The sequence below is a fragment of the Struthio camelus genome, chromosome 17 (assembly GCF_040807025.1).
Source record: "Struthio camelus isolate bStrCam1 chromosome 17, bStrCam1.hap1, whole genome shotgun sequence".
Lineage (NCBI taxonomy): Eukaryota > Metazoa > Chordata > Aves > Struthioniformes > Struthionidae > Struthio > Struthio camelus.
Window position 1 is genome coordinate 15,661,836 of NC_090958.1, and position 14,160 is coordinate 15,675,995.

A 14,160-nucleotide genomic window follows, 5' to 3' on the forward strand; every position below is an offset into this window, starting at 1 on the left:
CACGTTGCTTTGAGCAAGGCAGCGCTTGAGCAACCCATATGGTATTGATTTGGCACAGTGCCTATCTACTGGTCTCCTGCACCCTCAACCACACTAGCAGAACAGATCCTTGATCAGTATAAATGCAAAATGGTTTAGAGTCAAATTTAAAAATCACATCAACAGTATGTTTATTTCTCCAGAATTTGTGTCTTTTTTACAGTCTTACAGTTGCTTCTTTTCTGAAGAGTGAAGTCTTTATTTCAGAGGTCTATAGAAAATGAACATTTTTTTAAAGGGCACATTTAAAGATGAAAACTGAGGCTTGAATAACTTAGCATACAAATTACACAGCTATAAAAGTTCTCTTTCATTGTCTTAACTTACAGTTTATTTTGTACAGAATTCATTATGTTACACATCTAAGACTTACTATATTGTATAAATATTTGGGGTGTGATGTATATACATATTCAGTGTTATAGATTCAGCAATTAATGTATGCATTTCACAATACACTGAAGTGTATTTCAATGTAGTGCACATGAGTTATATTTCAGAAAAGAGCATATCGTCTATGAGCGACTGGAATTTCATTCATAGGGTATGCTACTTTGAAATACAAATATTTTCCATTATATAATGGACTGTTTGTACTGTGTCATATGGCTGTAAGAATTTCTTGTACATTCTCCAATATGAATTAAGAAACAGCAGCTCAAAACATTACTCTATGTGGTTCTACATCAAGAGGAGAGGAGAGCAGGGCACTGGTTTCCTAAATTCTTATTTAAATGAGAAAGAATGCGTAGACAAGCCACATGGCACTAGGCCGTGTAATGTCCAAATGAAATTAAAAAGTTCAGCACAAATGAAAACTAGCTCTTGCTTCTGTATTCTCTGTATGCCAGATCTTCAGCTGGCATAAGTCACTCAGCTGTGATTTACAAGAGCTGAGGTTCTGGCATCAACTTTATTTATAAAGTTCACAAACTCCCTGTATTCTGTTAATCCACTCTGTGCGTATACAGTTTTTCCTGGATGTCTCATGGTGTATGAATTGATACTTCATATTCGCTTTCCTCAATAGCAGGAAAAGAAACTTGCTCACAGTGTCCTTCTATACATGCCATAAATAAGATGCGCTGTTTATGCTGCATTAAATTGCAGGTTGCTTCCCTCGGCAACTACGGAAACATAATTTTAATTAGTCCATCAGTATAGGTTTTATTTTCTTTTTAGTCAGTTCTGGTTTCTTGCTTACATAAATATTCTGCTGCTTAATCTCCTTGCTTCCTTTGCTTAGTAATCTCATAAGTAGAGATTCTTTTATTGACATACAAATGATGGTCGTTTAACAGCACAGCAAAATACTGAATATTACAACTGGTTGAATAAAAGACTTTTCTTAAAAGTTTTTTTGACTCATTGATTGAACCAAAAAAAGAAAAAAAATTAGATGAATCAGAAAAATGTTCATTTTGTTTTCAATAATTTTAATTCATTTTACTTACATTTAAAGTATGCCATCATTTCAAAACTAAAAATTGAGATGCTTCATTTAAGATACTGCATTTCAGTATTTTTCATGATCATACATCAGAGCCATTATTTTGCATCAAATATATTAATCTAAATCCTTTTCCTTCTGATTTTGTGAGAAGTAATGTAAGCACTCAAACCAGCATAAATCCAGAATAACTCCACTTGTTTTAATGGCATTATTGCTGTGTTACTGAGAACAGAACACACTCTTCTCACTTCTAATCTTTGTTTCATGTTAATACATTTTCCATGTAACAACTTTCATGTAAGAACACATGATCTTTTAAAAAAAAAAAAAGTGTTTTACGGGCTTTTTTCCCCAATTGCCAGATTTCATTGGGGGGGGAGGGAGGGGGGACAGGAGGGGAGGGTGTCTTTTTTGTGGAAGGCTGTATACTAATTCCGTTTCTTAATTGAACACCAGTAGTGACTATACTCCTCAGTTTTCTAACTGGCTGTATTTTATATTTTAACTTAGGGCTAGATTCGTGTATGATGCCTGTGAGTGCCAATGTAACTCGTAACCCCATACTCGACCACTGAGCCTGGTAAGACCTTGAATTTGATGATGCTGATGATAGGTGCTGTACTGAGCTAAACTCTAGCAGGATCCCATCTACACATAGAGTTCTACACCAGAGTGTTTTCTGTCCATACAAACACCTGCATGGAACTAGCTCTGATTCAACACTTATCAGTTATGGAACTCTGCATTTTTTCAGTCTCTTTGGTAAAAATATCTGAGTGCACAGGGGTTTTAAGCCACATAAATGCTGGAAAAGCCTCAGGTCTCCTTTGGAGGCTTTTGGAGCGTCCGAATAGCATGTACAACTGTCCTGCCTCTACATTCAAACACACTAGCATGCAGCCTGAACATCTGTCAGCCTCTCAGTACTATGGCCAGCCAAGGTCTAGGCCTCAAGTACAAGGTCGAGGGCACATCAATATGGCAGTAGAGGCACCCTAACTTAGTGATAACTCAGTTTTTCAAGCCAAATCCCTTGTGTACATTTCCTGAATAAATAAATAAAGCTTCTGACTTCTGTTCCCTAGCAATGATTCAGAAGAGCATATAAGCACAATTACAAGTGCCTTTGCATTCAGTGTGCTGAGACGGCATACTCTCTAGGGAAGGAGTTCAGCATCTACTGGTGTATTTAGCCAAACAGAACAGGGGGTCACAGTAAAAAAATGGGTCATTGAAGTCCAGCACACTGCTGTAAGATCATACAGTTTCAATGGTAACCTGATGGAGGTGCAGTCATGAAAATAGTTATGCTCTTTGCCCTCTGCCACTACCATAAGGAGCTTGTTTCCGCTGATTTGTAGTCTAAAAATCAATTTATATTCATTTAGTCTTCTGTGAGCTATACTCTTCGTTTATGCTTGGGCCAAATACAACATAACACAGTGGGAAGAGATGCTGAATTTTAAACAAGGATTTTTCTGTTCTTAATACTCAGAATCATAGCATAAATTAATTATTTCCTTATGAGGCCTGGATCATTTAGAGAGGAGAGAATGTTTGTTAAACATCCTGAGATTGCATTTGACCCGCAAGCACCATACCCCTTTTCAAATGGAAGCGTCTTTCTGGTCGGTTATTTGACCTGCCTAAGACCGGATTACAGTATATGCCATCCCTTACTATGCAGTTCCACGGCAGCAACCGTAAGTCTCTAATCACTTATATAGGCCTGACATCTCCTCATTGTCCTTTGTACTCTCACCATCGAAATTCTAGCATAGTAGTTATACTAAAGGTGTTCCCAGTTTTGGCTCCGGATCCAAATGCAGAATGTCTCAGAACATAGGTTGTCTGGCCTGTTCTAAAGTCGAGACTGAATTATAAAATTCAAATCTGATTTTGATCTACCTAAAAGTTGGGCAGTAGGGTAAGTAAGGCAGTTGTAGTTTGGATCTTGTGTTTTATTTCACAGGATCCATCACAAGAACATGTACTTTACTGTTTTTGTTAAGCATTTCGTAGATTCATTTTCTTCTAACTGGAATTTTCAACATCTTTCAGTCATCCTTCACTATGAAAATACATACAATGCACATGAAATGACAGCTTTGCCTCTCCAGCATAATGTTTTCCTTGTTAAATTTGGGAATAGTCACTTTATAATGTGTCCAGCGTGTCTTGTCTTTTCTTCTCTTTTTAATGAAATATGATAAATATTTTCCTTTCAGCAGCCTTATGGTCAGGGATGTTTTAGGCGAGATCTGGGGCTCTAGCCTGTGTATATGGCCTCCTATGTACTGCTAAACTCCACCATCAATGTATTATTTCATCAGTACAGAGTAACACTGATTCCAAGCCTTCGCTTATTTGCCAGGAAATTTCCTTCCTATTCTATACCACATTTGAATTTCTCATTCTGATACTAATATGTGTCACCAACCAAGTTGCTGATTCAACAAAAGCATTTCTCTTTGAAATGCGTGCTGTTGTGCATTAATGACCTGTTGAGGTCATTAATGACAAAAGTAAACCCAAGGCTACTCCTTGATTTGTATTTTCCAGGGTTTGTTATTGTATTTACAGTTCCCTGTAAGAAGAGACAACCCTTTCCCAGTAAGAGTTCTAACACCTTTCTGTGTTTCAAATATTAAAGACCCATACGGAAAGGAGAAAGATCATAAGTGATGAAGGAGGTATCTCTATGGCCCGATGGACATGAATAGAAAACTTGAATCGTTATAAATATTACTGTACTACACTTTGGTACAGCCAAGAAACTCTTCAAAGAAAATATCTAATGTTCCCTAACTCAAATAATATTCATAAACAATATGACGAACCACATGGGGGCTTTTATACGTGTAAAAAAATAATAAGACTACTTGGCTGTATTGCGCGTAAGCAATAAAACTAGATTCATTCAGATCCCTTCTAATGTAAGCCTTGTTTCAGGCTGTAAGCAAGAAATGTCCGCTGTGCTTTACAAAGGACGACGACTAGAAAAATCAATGCAAAGATCCCTCTTTTTTCTTATTTAACATTTATCATGAGAGATAAACAAATGGAGTCTCCTCTGAGTGTGAGCGCAGTTGTATTAGCATTTTGCTAGTACCAGGCAGTATACAAAAACAGCCATCATGTGACACCTCCAACACCTACAGGTAGCTGTTTTAGGGGCACATCCTGGTTTATGGTGAAACAGGTTTAACTCAGCCAGCCTCTTGTACCTGCTCAGTGATATCAGATTATCATCTCAGTAACTCCAAGGTTGGACTCGCTTGTTCCTATTGCTGACTGGACTGACTGTTCCACCATCCATAAACAGAAGGCATAAAGGTGATTACAAACATAAGAAAGTAGTTTTACATATTGTCTTGCAGTCTTTCCATATAGTCCCTAAGTTCCTTGGAATCACCAAGATTCATATCTTGGCATACCCATTTAATATTATCGTCACTGTCAAATAGAATTGAGTTGGTATAGGGACCTCCCTCCTCTGGCAGTATTGTTGTATATGAAGTGAACTTTACACGCTTCTGCTTTGGCCCAGAAGAATTTATAGGTTCACTTTTAACTTCTTTTTCACAAACGTACTCAGAAGATCTGAGGATATGATTATGAAGGGTCTTCTGAGAACTCCCATTAAGAAGAAAGTTGCTTTCCTCAAACTGCATTCCTCTGTCAATCATGGTAGTACACTCCTCTGACGGGAGCGAAATGTCAACTGGATTTTCCAGCAGTTCAACTTCATTTCCAAGCCAGACCCAATCATGGGAATGGGGGATGTTGCCTTGCTCACTCACAGCAAATCTTTTATGCCTGTACTTCCAAGCAAAAGCCACACAGTTAATCAGAAAGACCAAGATTGCTAAGCAGAAGACACAGAGCAGGGCATACATGCCAATCTCCAAATCTGTTAATCCTCTTGAAGTCAATGTAAGATCACTCGGATTGTTTTGCTCTGGTATTTCTACTTGTGCAGGGAAACCTGTGAAGGCAGTTGGGTTATTTTGGGGCTGGTCATCCTCCAGCGACTCCTGATCAATGGGAGATTTGGAAGTTGTGCTTTTGTTTGCATTGTCCTCGTGATTGCTAAGGGCTCCATTTTTAGACCATTCTTGTACTGTCCTCTCTTGTTCTGCAGGCTTCTCTATAGAATTGCTTGCATGACTTTTAAAGTCTCTATCCACATCGTCAATATCATTGGTGCTTCCTTTGTGGTCAGAATCTTTTTGACCAAACTTCACTTTGACACTTCCTTTTCCAACAGCCAGAATGCTCTTTCTCTTAGTCTTCTGACATGGCTCGCTGATGACCATTTCAATTTTAATCAGAGGTCCTTGCCCATCCCCTTCTGCTACTACCCTAGGCCATTTTGACTGAAGATTTTGGTGTGCAGACACTACCATCTCATCCAGTGAAGTGATGGTGATTGAGAAATCCTTGGAGTCATAAATATCTAAAGGCGTCACCGACCCATCGCTGAACAAAACCCAAGCGCTGACTATGGCTTCCTGGGGGAAGACAGGGTGAGAAAAAAAATTGTATGAAAGGTAAGAGACCACACAGTGGACTCAGTCATTTTAAGTTTGCTTGACATTGGCAAAATAAATGTACAGGTGGGGTTTTTTTTTTTTTCAAAAAAAAAAAAAACCTTCTACTCTGCTTCTTATTTACTACTTGCATGTTTGTACTCTCTAGGTCTCTTAGGCATGTACCTCATCTTCAGGAACTATCAAAGAGACCGTCACCTACATTTAATAAAAGGCACTGACAAAAAGATTTTGAAAATTCTTTTTTCAGGCTGAAGTGAGAATCCTTTTTTTCAATGCCAGGGCCACATGATGTAAATAATTGTATTTCCAAGGTCCTAGTTAGTTAATTTTGCAAAGGACCTTTAATGGGGAATCTCTGTATTTCTGCAGTTTTAATGGTATATATAATCAATATGCAGAGTTATTATGGGTCAGAGTGGTGATGCTGTTCAGATCATTGCCATAAACTAGATTAAGAAAATATTTGAATGCAATATTCTGAATTTTCTGTCATGCTTTCAGATATATAATATTATGTGAAATATACAAAAGTTATTGTAGTTTGTTGTAGAAACTGTAGAAACACTTACAAAACTGCCATTTTTTTTTTTTAATGATGGTTTGACCAAACTAATTTGTTTTCTTACGGAAAAGTGTTGTGTGCTAAAAAGGTAGTTACAGCTTCTCTAGTGATAGAGTCTCAATTCTATAATAAATACAATGAAAAAAAATCCATGCTCAATTCTCTAGTCTCATCTGAAGCTGTTTAATTCCTCAGATTATATGGTTCAAAAGATTTCAGCCATGCACATCATGAAAAATTCTACAGACACAGCTGAAAGATTATTTTGGCTGAACTGCCTCTCTGGGACTATTAAAGCAAAGGATTTCTACCTCTGCTTAGGTAGCTATGCCGTGTTTTTCCATAGAAAAAGTGTCTGAAGAGGCACATGCATGCTTTCTACAGCATTTTGCATTCACAGACATGCGTGTCACTTTCCCTGTGATGTGCAGTTCTCCACATCAGTTGTGGAGTGTTTAACGGTCATTGTGTATGAGTCTACTGCTACGTGACCTGTAGGAGTTGGTCACGAAGATGAACAGTCTTTGCTATACAAAGTTACTGCTTTTCAGGTGGTTATACCTTATACGTGTTGTCTGCATTTACACTAGATAGCTTTTCCCTGGCTCTGACAAAGCAAAGTAAACAGATCAATTCTAAATAGTATTTTGGATCATACCTGTTTTGGAGTATGAAGGATATCATAAGCAGATGTGGTAGAAACGATAGCTCTCTTATTGCCTTTGCTAATTTGCAAAGAGAGGGACAAGCCTGAAACTAGTTGGACTCCTAGATCTGTAATTGTTACACGGTCATCTAGGACTATCACTGTCTTCTCCGCCAAGATGGAATCGGAAAGAGGTGACAGAACCTTGAAAGAGAAAGCAAGTGTCTTGTATGAAACAGCAGCTGGCTCTGTGCTATAAGGCAAGATAAGACTGTAATCAGCATAACGATTAATCCTAATTTTCTCCCATACGTTTATAAGCTACAGTGATGTTTCCCCCAAAACATTATACTCATTTGCTGTTAAATTACTCTTTATACAAAAATTAGTTTAATAAAACATCCCATCGCTGTAAAATTGCAGCATTTCAGCTATGGAGTGTAGATTAAATTAAATAGATTTGACTTTCCAAAAAAAAGTCATTTTTGCATGTTCTATAAAACCTCCTGTAAATGCAGTACGGCAGAAGACATAGTGTAAGGCACTGATTAATGTTGAAGCTCGGTAAGGGAAGAAGCAAGAAGCGTACAAAGCCTGGCTTATAGGAACTTGGCCTGACCTCTTTGGTGGCACAGAGGACCTGAATGAAATGAAAGTGAGATTTACAAAAGGGTTTTGAAAAAAATCCCACTGGGTGCCTCTCTGCATCTTTCCTTGACAAAATAGTCCTGTCAGTCTGCCCTAAGACTTTCTTTCCAGTACCCTCTGAAGGAAACAGTCATTTTTCTACTGATGCCAGATACAAGCCCAAAATATCTGAGGTGTGATTCATCTAACCCAGCAGCAGTCCTCTACAGGGTAGGTACCTGCAGCTGAGCTAGCTGCCTTGTGCTCCTTCATAGTTGAGAGAAATTTTTAGGGCTTAAGTCCCTTGACCTCTCTGAGGTGCTTGCTTTAGTATTAAAGGAGTTGAGCCCTAAAAATGCCCACTTCTTTGTGTTAACTACAAAGGAAACTTAAGAGTGATTAACACATTACAGATGTCTACACTTAAATCGGGGGAGCCGCAACCCTCCCATACCTTTATTTTGATTACAAAATACGCATGAAGATAGACAGACAGGTAGTGAACATAAAGGGACTATTTTTTTCAGAGACATTCAGGCATGTAAAGATGCGTGTAGATCCTCAGTAAAATTTTCGAACAGATAAATTAAATTAAATTAAAACTTAAAATAATTTAAAGACGCTAGTTGTGTGGATCATGCAACCTGTTTCACTGTTCAGAAAATCCCACTGTGATGCTAGTCACATTTACATGTATGAATCCCTTTGGAAGTTTTACCTAAATGTATTATATGAAAAATGACAAACAGCAAAAATGAAAAGCTCTTCAAACTTCCTTTATGTTTAGCATATAGTGTTTTTCAGCCATTATTTGTCTGAAAATAATCGGGTGGGTTTTTATAAGGTAAGTTAACTGTCACTTGTTTGCATCCAGAACACTCTCTGCTGAATCTACAGAAATATTTTAGGCTGTACCTGGACCGTGGTGATGCCATGCTCACGACCAACCAGAACTCGGCCATCTTGAAGCTTAGCAATCTTGGGTTCTTCTACCTTCATGAAATCAGTCACAAGGTCAGTGATGTCAAACTGCCACTCAGAACCTAGCATATAGGTCAAGTGGCCTCCAAAATCAGAGGATTCAGCTACAAACTGTGTGAGGACTCGCACCATGGCATGCTGATACTGAAGAGTGCATCCTCTTCCCTTTTTCTCATCATCTTCTTCATCCTCACTGTCACGAGTAGGCCTGTAAACAAATCCATGTGTGTGTTACCTATATTGTCATGATCTCCCTACAACCTTGCAAAGCTCCATCTGCACTGCATTTTTATATTAGATTAATTTTTATCATCATCTGCTAATGTGAGAAGTGGACAACCAGATTTTGGATGTGTATCAGAGTGACGTTTGCGCAGCTTTTTTGCCCTGCACAATTTTAAAATCTACTTTCACTTCTCTGAGTGGATTCTTTGAGTGGGACCTCCCAGCCATTTGCAAATATGTCTGTGTTTGCTGAAGTTTCAGTGGATCCGCTGCTTGTTCTCATCTTTATTCAGTAATCAAATCCTGCAGACGGCTAAGGAAAGCAGGATGAAATTTTTATGAGAGGGCAGCTGTGGCACCAACCTCTGTAATAGCTCAGCTGTGCTGGGAGAAGATTTTTTAGCTGCACAGTAGCTGCTCCTTAAAAACGACCAATCCTTTCCTCCAGCCATCCCTTCCCCCACTGCATTTCCCCTCCCTGAACATTTGTATCACTTTGCTTATCTCCTCTAAACTACTATTATTTATTCAGGATTCCCTGCTTGGGTAATGCAGCCCTGCCTTATCCTGGCTCTGTCTCACAGGCTCATTAAGCTCTCTGCATTTGAGAAACAGACAATGATATAGCCTTAGATCCCATACAGCTCATTTAAGTGCCGAGGTATATTTAAAGTCATGTAATGACCGCACAGAGCTTCCAAAAATCCAAATTTGGCACTTAAATTACCATTTAAGACATCAGTTACTCTGATGTACAAATACAATCTCCAACTGGTTAGACTAGTGCTCACCCTTATGAACAGCTGCACTAATTTAATGACACTTTTATAGTCTTCTAGCTATCTGTCCCCCTTACAAAATATAACATGACAAAGTAACAGCATTCTGCAAGCTTTCTGTAAAGCAGCACGGTGATTTGCACAGTAACGGTGCTGGTCACACCTCACAGCATTTTCCCTAGTTTAAAACCCAATTTCCCATCTTTTTGGGTTTTTTTTTAATTCCTTGGGACAAATATATAGATTCTTTTATTCTCCTATCTCTTGCAAGTCAGATATTAAGCACTAGGTGGTCACACTTTTACTCATTACACCCCCGTGCTGTGGAATTCATTGCTTAGAACTAGTTTGCCTTCCTCCTTTACTCATATTGAGCCTGAAGCCATTTTTATAGCAAGGGTGTGAAATACAGGGTAAGCCTCTTGTTTTTCACAATGTTTTGGGAAGTAGTTTTGTGTTTACTGTGTTCCTTTATCTTCTCTTTTGAAATACCAGTTATGAAAAACTATTATAAAACAGAATTGCTGCTGTTATAAATTGTTCTATGACAAAGTTTGCAAACTGTAAGCTGAAAATATATCTAAAAAAAATCTTTGTGCTCTTCAAAATGCTAGAAAGTCCTGATGTTACAGAATCTATTACACTGGAAATATATTCTCAATGCATCATTTGGTAGCAGAATATATATATATATATACACATACACACACACACACATATATATATACATACACACACACACACACACACACACACACACACACACACACACACACACACACACTCAGTCTCAAGTAAATGGTATTTGGTACAGCCATTTTGGTTTCCTGTGTGCCTTTGGAGCAACAGTGTCCATCATCAGTTACTGTATAAAATATCACTGCATAATCACTGAACTGTTAAGAAAAAGACACAATCCTAAAATAGAATTTACAGTACACAAAGAAGTTGTTCTTGCAGAATTAGAATAGCTGGATAGTTTAGGGAAATTTCCGTTTTTCTCTTCTTCCCAACACAAGTTTACATCTGGACTATCAGCTAAAGCAGAGCTAGTCACCAAAACAGCCATAAGGAAAGCACTACAAGAGGGATATTAGTAGAGCATACCTGGCCCACGACTGTTTAGATCTCTTTTGGCTTTATAATGCTGTAAAAGATGTCATGAACTCCTTAATATTCCCACTTCCAATGCTGCTTTGCTACTGTGTTCCGACATTCTTCAGCTAGCCTAAGCCAGTAGTCCAGCTCTGAATAATCCCAGGCTTTGGGAAAACCAGGTTTAGCTCTGAGATTTGGGGCTTGGACCTACTTTTGGTAACACACTAGCACTAGTTCATGTGCAGAATTGGAAAAGGGTGCACAGGAACTACTCAGGTGAAAAGTACCTGTGGGATTTTGGGGAAAAGAAACACAGAACCAGTGTTTTGTGGCTTAAGAAAAATGTTCTCATGTTCAGTGTTTACACTTTATTTTTTATGCATCTGTTTTCTTCTTCACTTTCACACCACCAGATGTTTTACGCAGTTTGATTCAATGTATTACTTTTATACTTGTTTGTCTGCACTTACTTGTTTTTACTTTCCCTGTCTAAAACTCTAGAATACTGGACTGTTTAAGAGGAAATACATTTAGAACAACATAGGGCGAGAATGTTAGAGAATGTTTCAGCCTCAGTCCCACACAGCTCAGAAATGTGAGCTGTGCAAAGACTGGCCAGAGCTGAAGGGGTGTTGCCTAAGGACCCAGGGGGGCTCTGTCGTCCTTATTACCATGATTTGGACTACGTGGGCAGCCAGTACTGCCAACCAGAATCAGATCATTCAAGTCTAAGTCCTTCCTTGTGGTATTTCTAGCAGACAAAGAGAAGGCCTCAATTTCACTACAGAAATATTTACAGTTGGTTGCATCCGTACACTACGCCTTCAAAGTACATCATTCCTATTGCATGCAAATGCAGAACATCAGAAAGGCATCCGGGTCCTTTAACCATGGAGCGGCCAAGGCACTTTCTTACGTCAGTGCCAAGAAAAAAGCTATGTGTTTGACTTTTCAACACAAGCCTTGCAAGTCTTGATTCAGCAGGTACCAACTCAATTTCTTTCTTTAAACAAATGATACTCATTTCTACTTCAAAGACACAAATCCCTATTTCAGTTAAGAAGACAGAGCATTTCAGTGCTTTGTCTCCATGGACCCAACAAAATGTTTGAAATTCACTAAATTACATAGTTCCCTTTACAGTCTTAAACTTCTTGTTACAGTGTTTTCAGTAGGCTTAAAATCCTTCCTTAAGCAAGTTAGCTCCTTTTCTTTTTAAGACACGTCGTCATGAATATAAGCTATTGCTGCATATTGTGCTTTTTTTTCCCCTTGGTCATCTCTGAGGTTCGCCCTGGATATCTCTCAGAATCCTTCTTATCCTGTTTCTTGCTGTTTCCCACACTTGCTTGGAAGATTTTTTTGGTTTTCTAGAGTGAATCAAGGTTGCCAGAATTACATTTAATATACGTTTCACACAGAGAAAGCCTTTGCCAGAGAGCTAAGTTAAAACAGCAGCCCTGTTACAAGGGTGCCTGCTAGCAGTGATCTAATCAGTGATCTGTCAACTTTCTATTACAGACACTGTCCATGAGCAGCTTAAGTGTGTCTCTTTTAATTTGCACCCCACTCCAACTGTGCATCAGGTTATTGGCTAGGTGCTGATTTTCTGTTTAAACCCCCCCTGAAGACATCAGTTTTGCAGGTTTTGAATTTGAAATACCCATTAAAGAGAGTCATGTATTTAAAAGACATTTGCAACACCCCTCATTGGAAAAAAAACCTATTTCAGATACAAAATTAAAGCCAAGTTGATTTAGTGGAAACTACAGAAGCAAGTTGCACATAGCTCCATTCAGAGGTCCAAGAAGAAATGCAATTTGGTACCTTTACAGATCTTGAAAATAAAGTCTACCTGTAAAAAAAAAAAAATCCTCTATAAGTTTATCTCCATGGTATATTATACTCAATTAACTAAAGGAGTGAACTTAGAGTGCGTTCAAGTTTTGTGTGGATGTGCCTACTCACAAATGAAATAGTTTGAATCCACTTTCACTTAATTCACTTAAGGACATTAAAGGATGGCTTTATTTCTGAGTGACAGCATTCACACAGACGTTTAACTAAAGCACTTTGGTTTTCCCTTCATTTAACTCAGGCTAACGCTCCTGCTTTTGTCTCTAGTAGAGAGGACCACAGTAGGTCTCTCACCTAAGTAACCATTAGCCCAACAGACTGCCATTCACAAGCAATACCATCTTTGGCTTAAACATGCTTTGGCCATGTTTTGCCTTTAGCAGATTTTTGAAAGCTAATGCTGGTTTGAGGTTTGCAGTCGCTGTGACTGAGTAATGGCTTGACTAGCTACTGTCCACTAAGGCCAGGTGCTAGTTAAAGCCTGGTAAACTACGTCCCTAACACTGAAGTGTATGCTGCAGACGTACTGTGTGCTGTCGGCCTCATGAAACAATGTGCTATCCCAGTTGGCAAACATTTATTTAAATTAAATTTCCAGCTCACTGTGAGCCTTTAGCCATGCAATTCCTGTTAATGCAGGCTGAAGCCACTCATCCCATGCAAATATCTGTACATAGAGGCAGTGTGAGAACTTCAAAGAGAGATAATTATTTTCCAGATGCATAAGGAATCAAAATAAATGTTCTTGTTAGACTAGCAGAGTCTGCCTGGACCTCTTCCTCAGTCTAATATTTGACTTTAATTTAAATATATGCATTTCATTTGCTGAGATTGTGGGCTTTTCTGCAGCACGTTCCAAGAGTAGACTTTTATTAGCCCATGGCAGCTCAAGGGCCCCGCACCATACAGTACTCATGAGTTGATCCCTAGACCTGACTTTCCTCTGGAAAAGGAGGTTGTTCAAATCTATACTGGCACGTGCCATAGATAAGTTCTCTGGATAAGAATAAATGTTTGCCATATATTTACAAACTGATCTGGTGAGTCATATTTCTGCTCTTACAAAGGCGAGACTGTTTCTCTTTTCAGTTTCTTGTAAAAAAGCAGCCTGCTCATTTTTCTTTCTGTTCTAGCAAGCTCCTGCTCTTACACCAGTTCAGACCCGTTAAAAACTGACACGCAGTTTAAATGAAGCTAGGCGTTCAGCATTTTTGTAATTTTTGTAAAGACCCTGCCTTTTTCTTTCCTTTGAGGAAATTGTTCAAGAAGTTAGGTAAGCAAACATCGCAGTAATCACATGCATTTTACAATTACAAACATGACAGGGTTTATAGGGA

At 38.6% G+C, this 14,160-nt stretch overlaps 1 protein-coding gene across 6 annotated transcripts in view; it reads right to left on the minus strand.

Annotated features, from left to right (window-relative positions):
• Positions 1-2,054: 2,054 nt before the first annotated feature.
• TMEM132B (transmembrane protein 132B) overlaps positions 2,055-14,160 on the minus strand; it is a 266,859-nt gene continuing 254,753 nt past the window's right edge. For 5 of the 6 annotated variants that reach the window (XM_068911179.1, XM_009666647.2, XM_009666645.2 and 2 more), the window contains exons 7-9: positions 8,799-9,072; positions 7,269-7,460; positions 2,055-6,006 (exon numbers count right to left, since the gene is read on the minus strand). In XM_068911179.1, coding sequence (XP_068767280.1) covers positions 4,855-6,006; positions 7,269-7,460; positions 8,799-9,072 — 1,618 coding nt within the window. In that variant the 3' untranslated portion in view covers positions 2,055-4,854. The remainder of the gene's footprint in view (positions 6,007-7,268; positions 7,461-8,798; positions 9,073-14,160) is intronic. The other variant, XM_068911180.1, reaches the window with a different exon arrangement.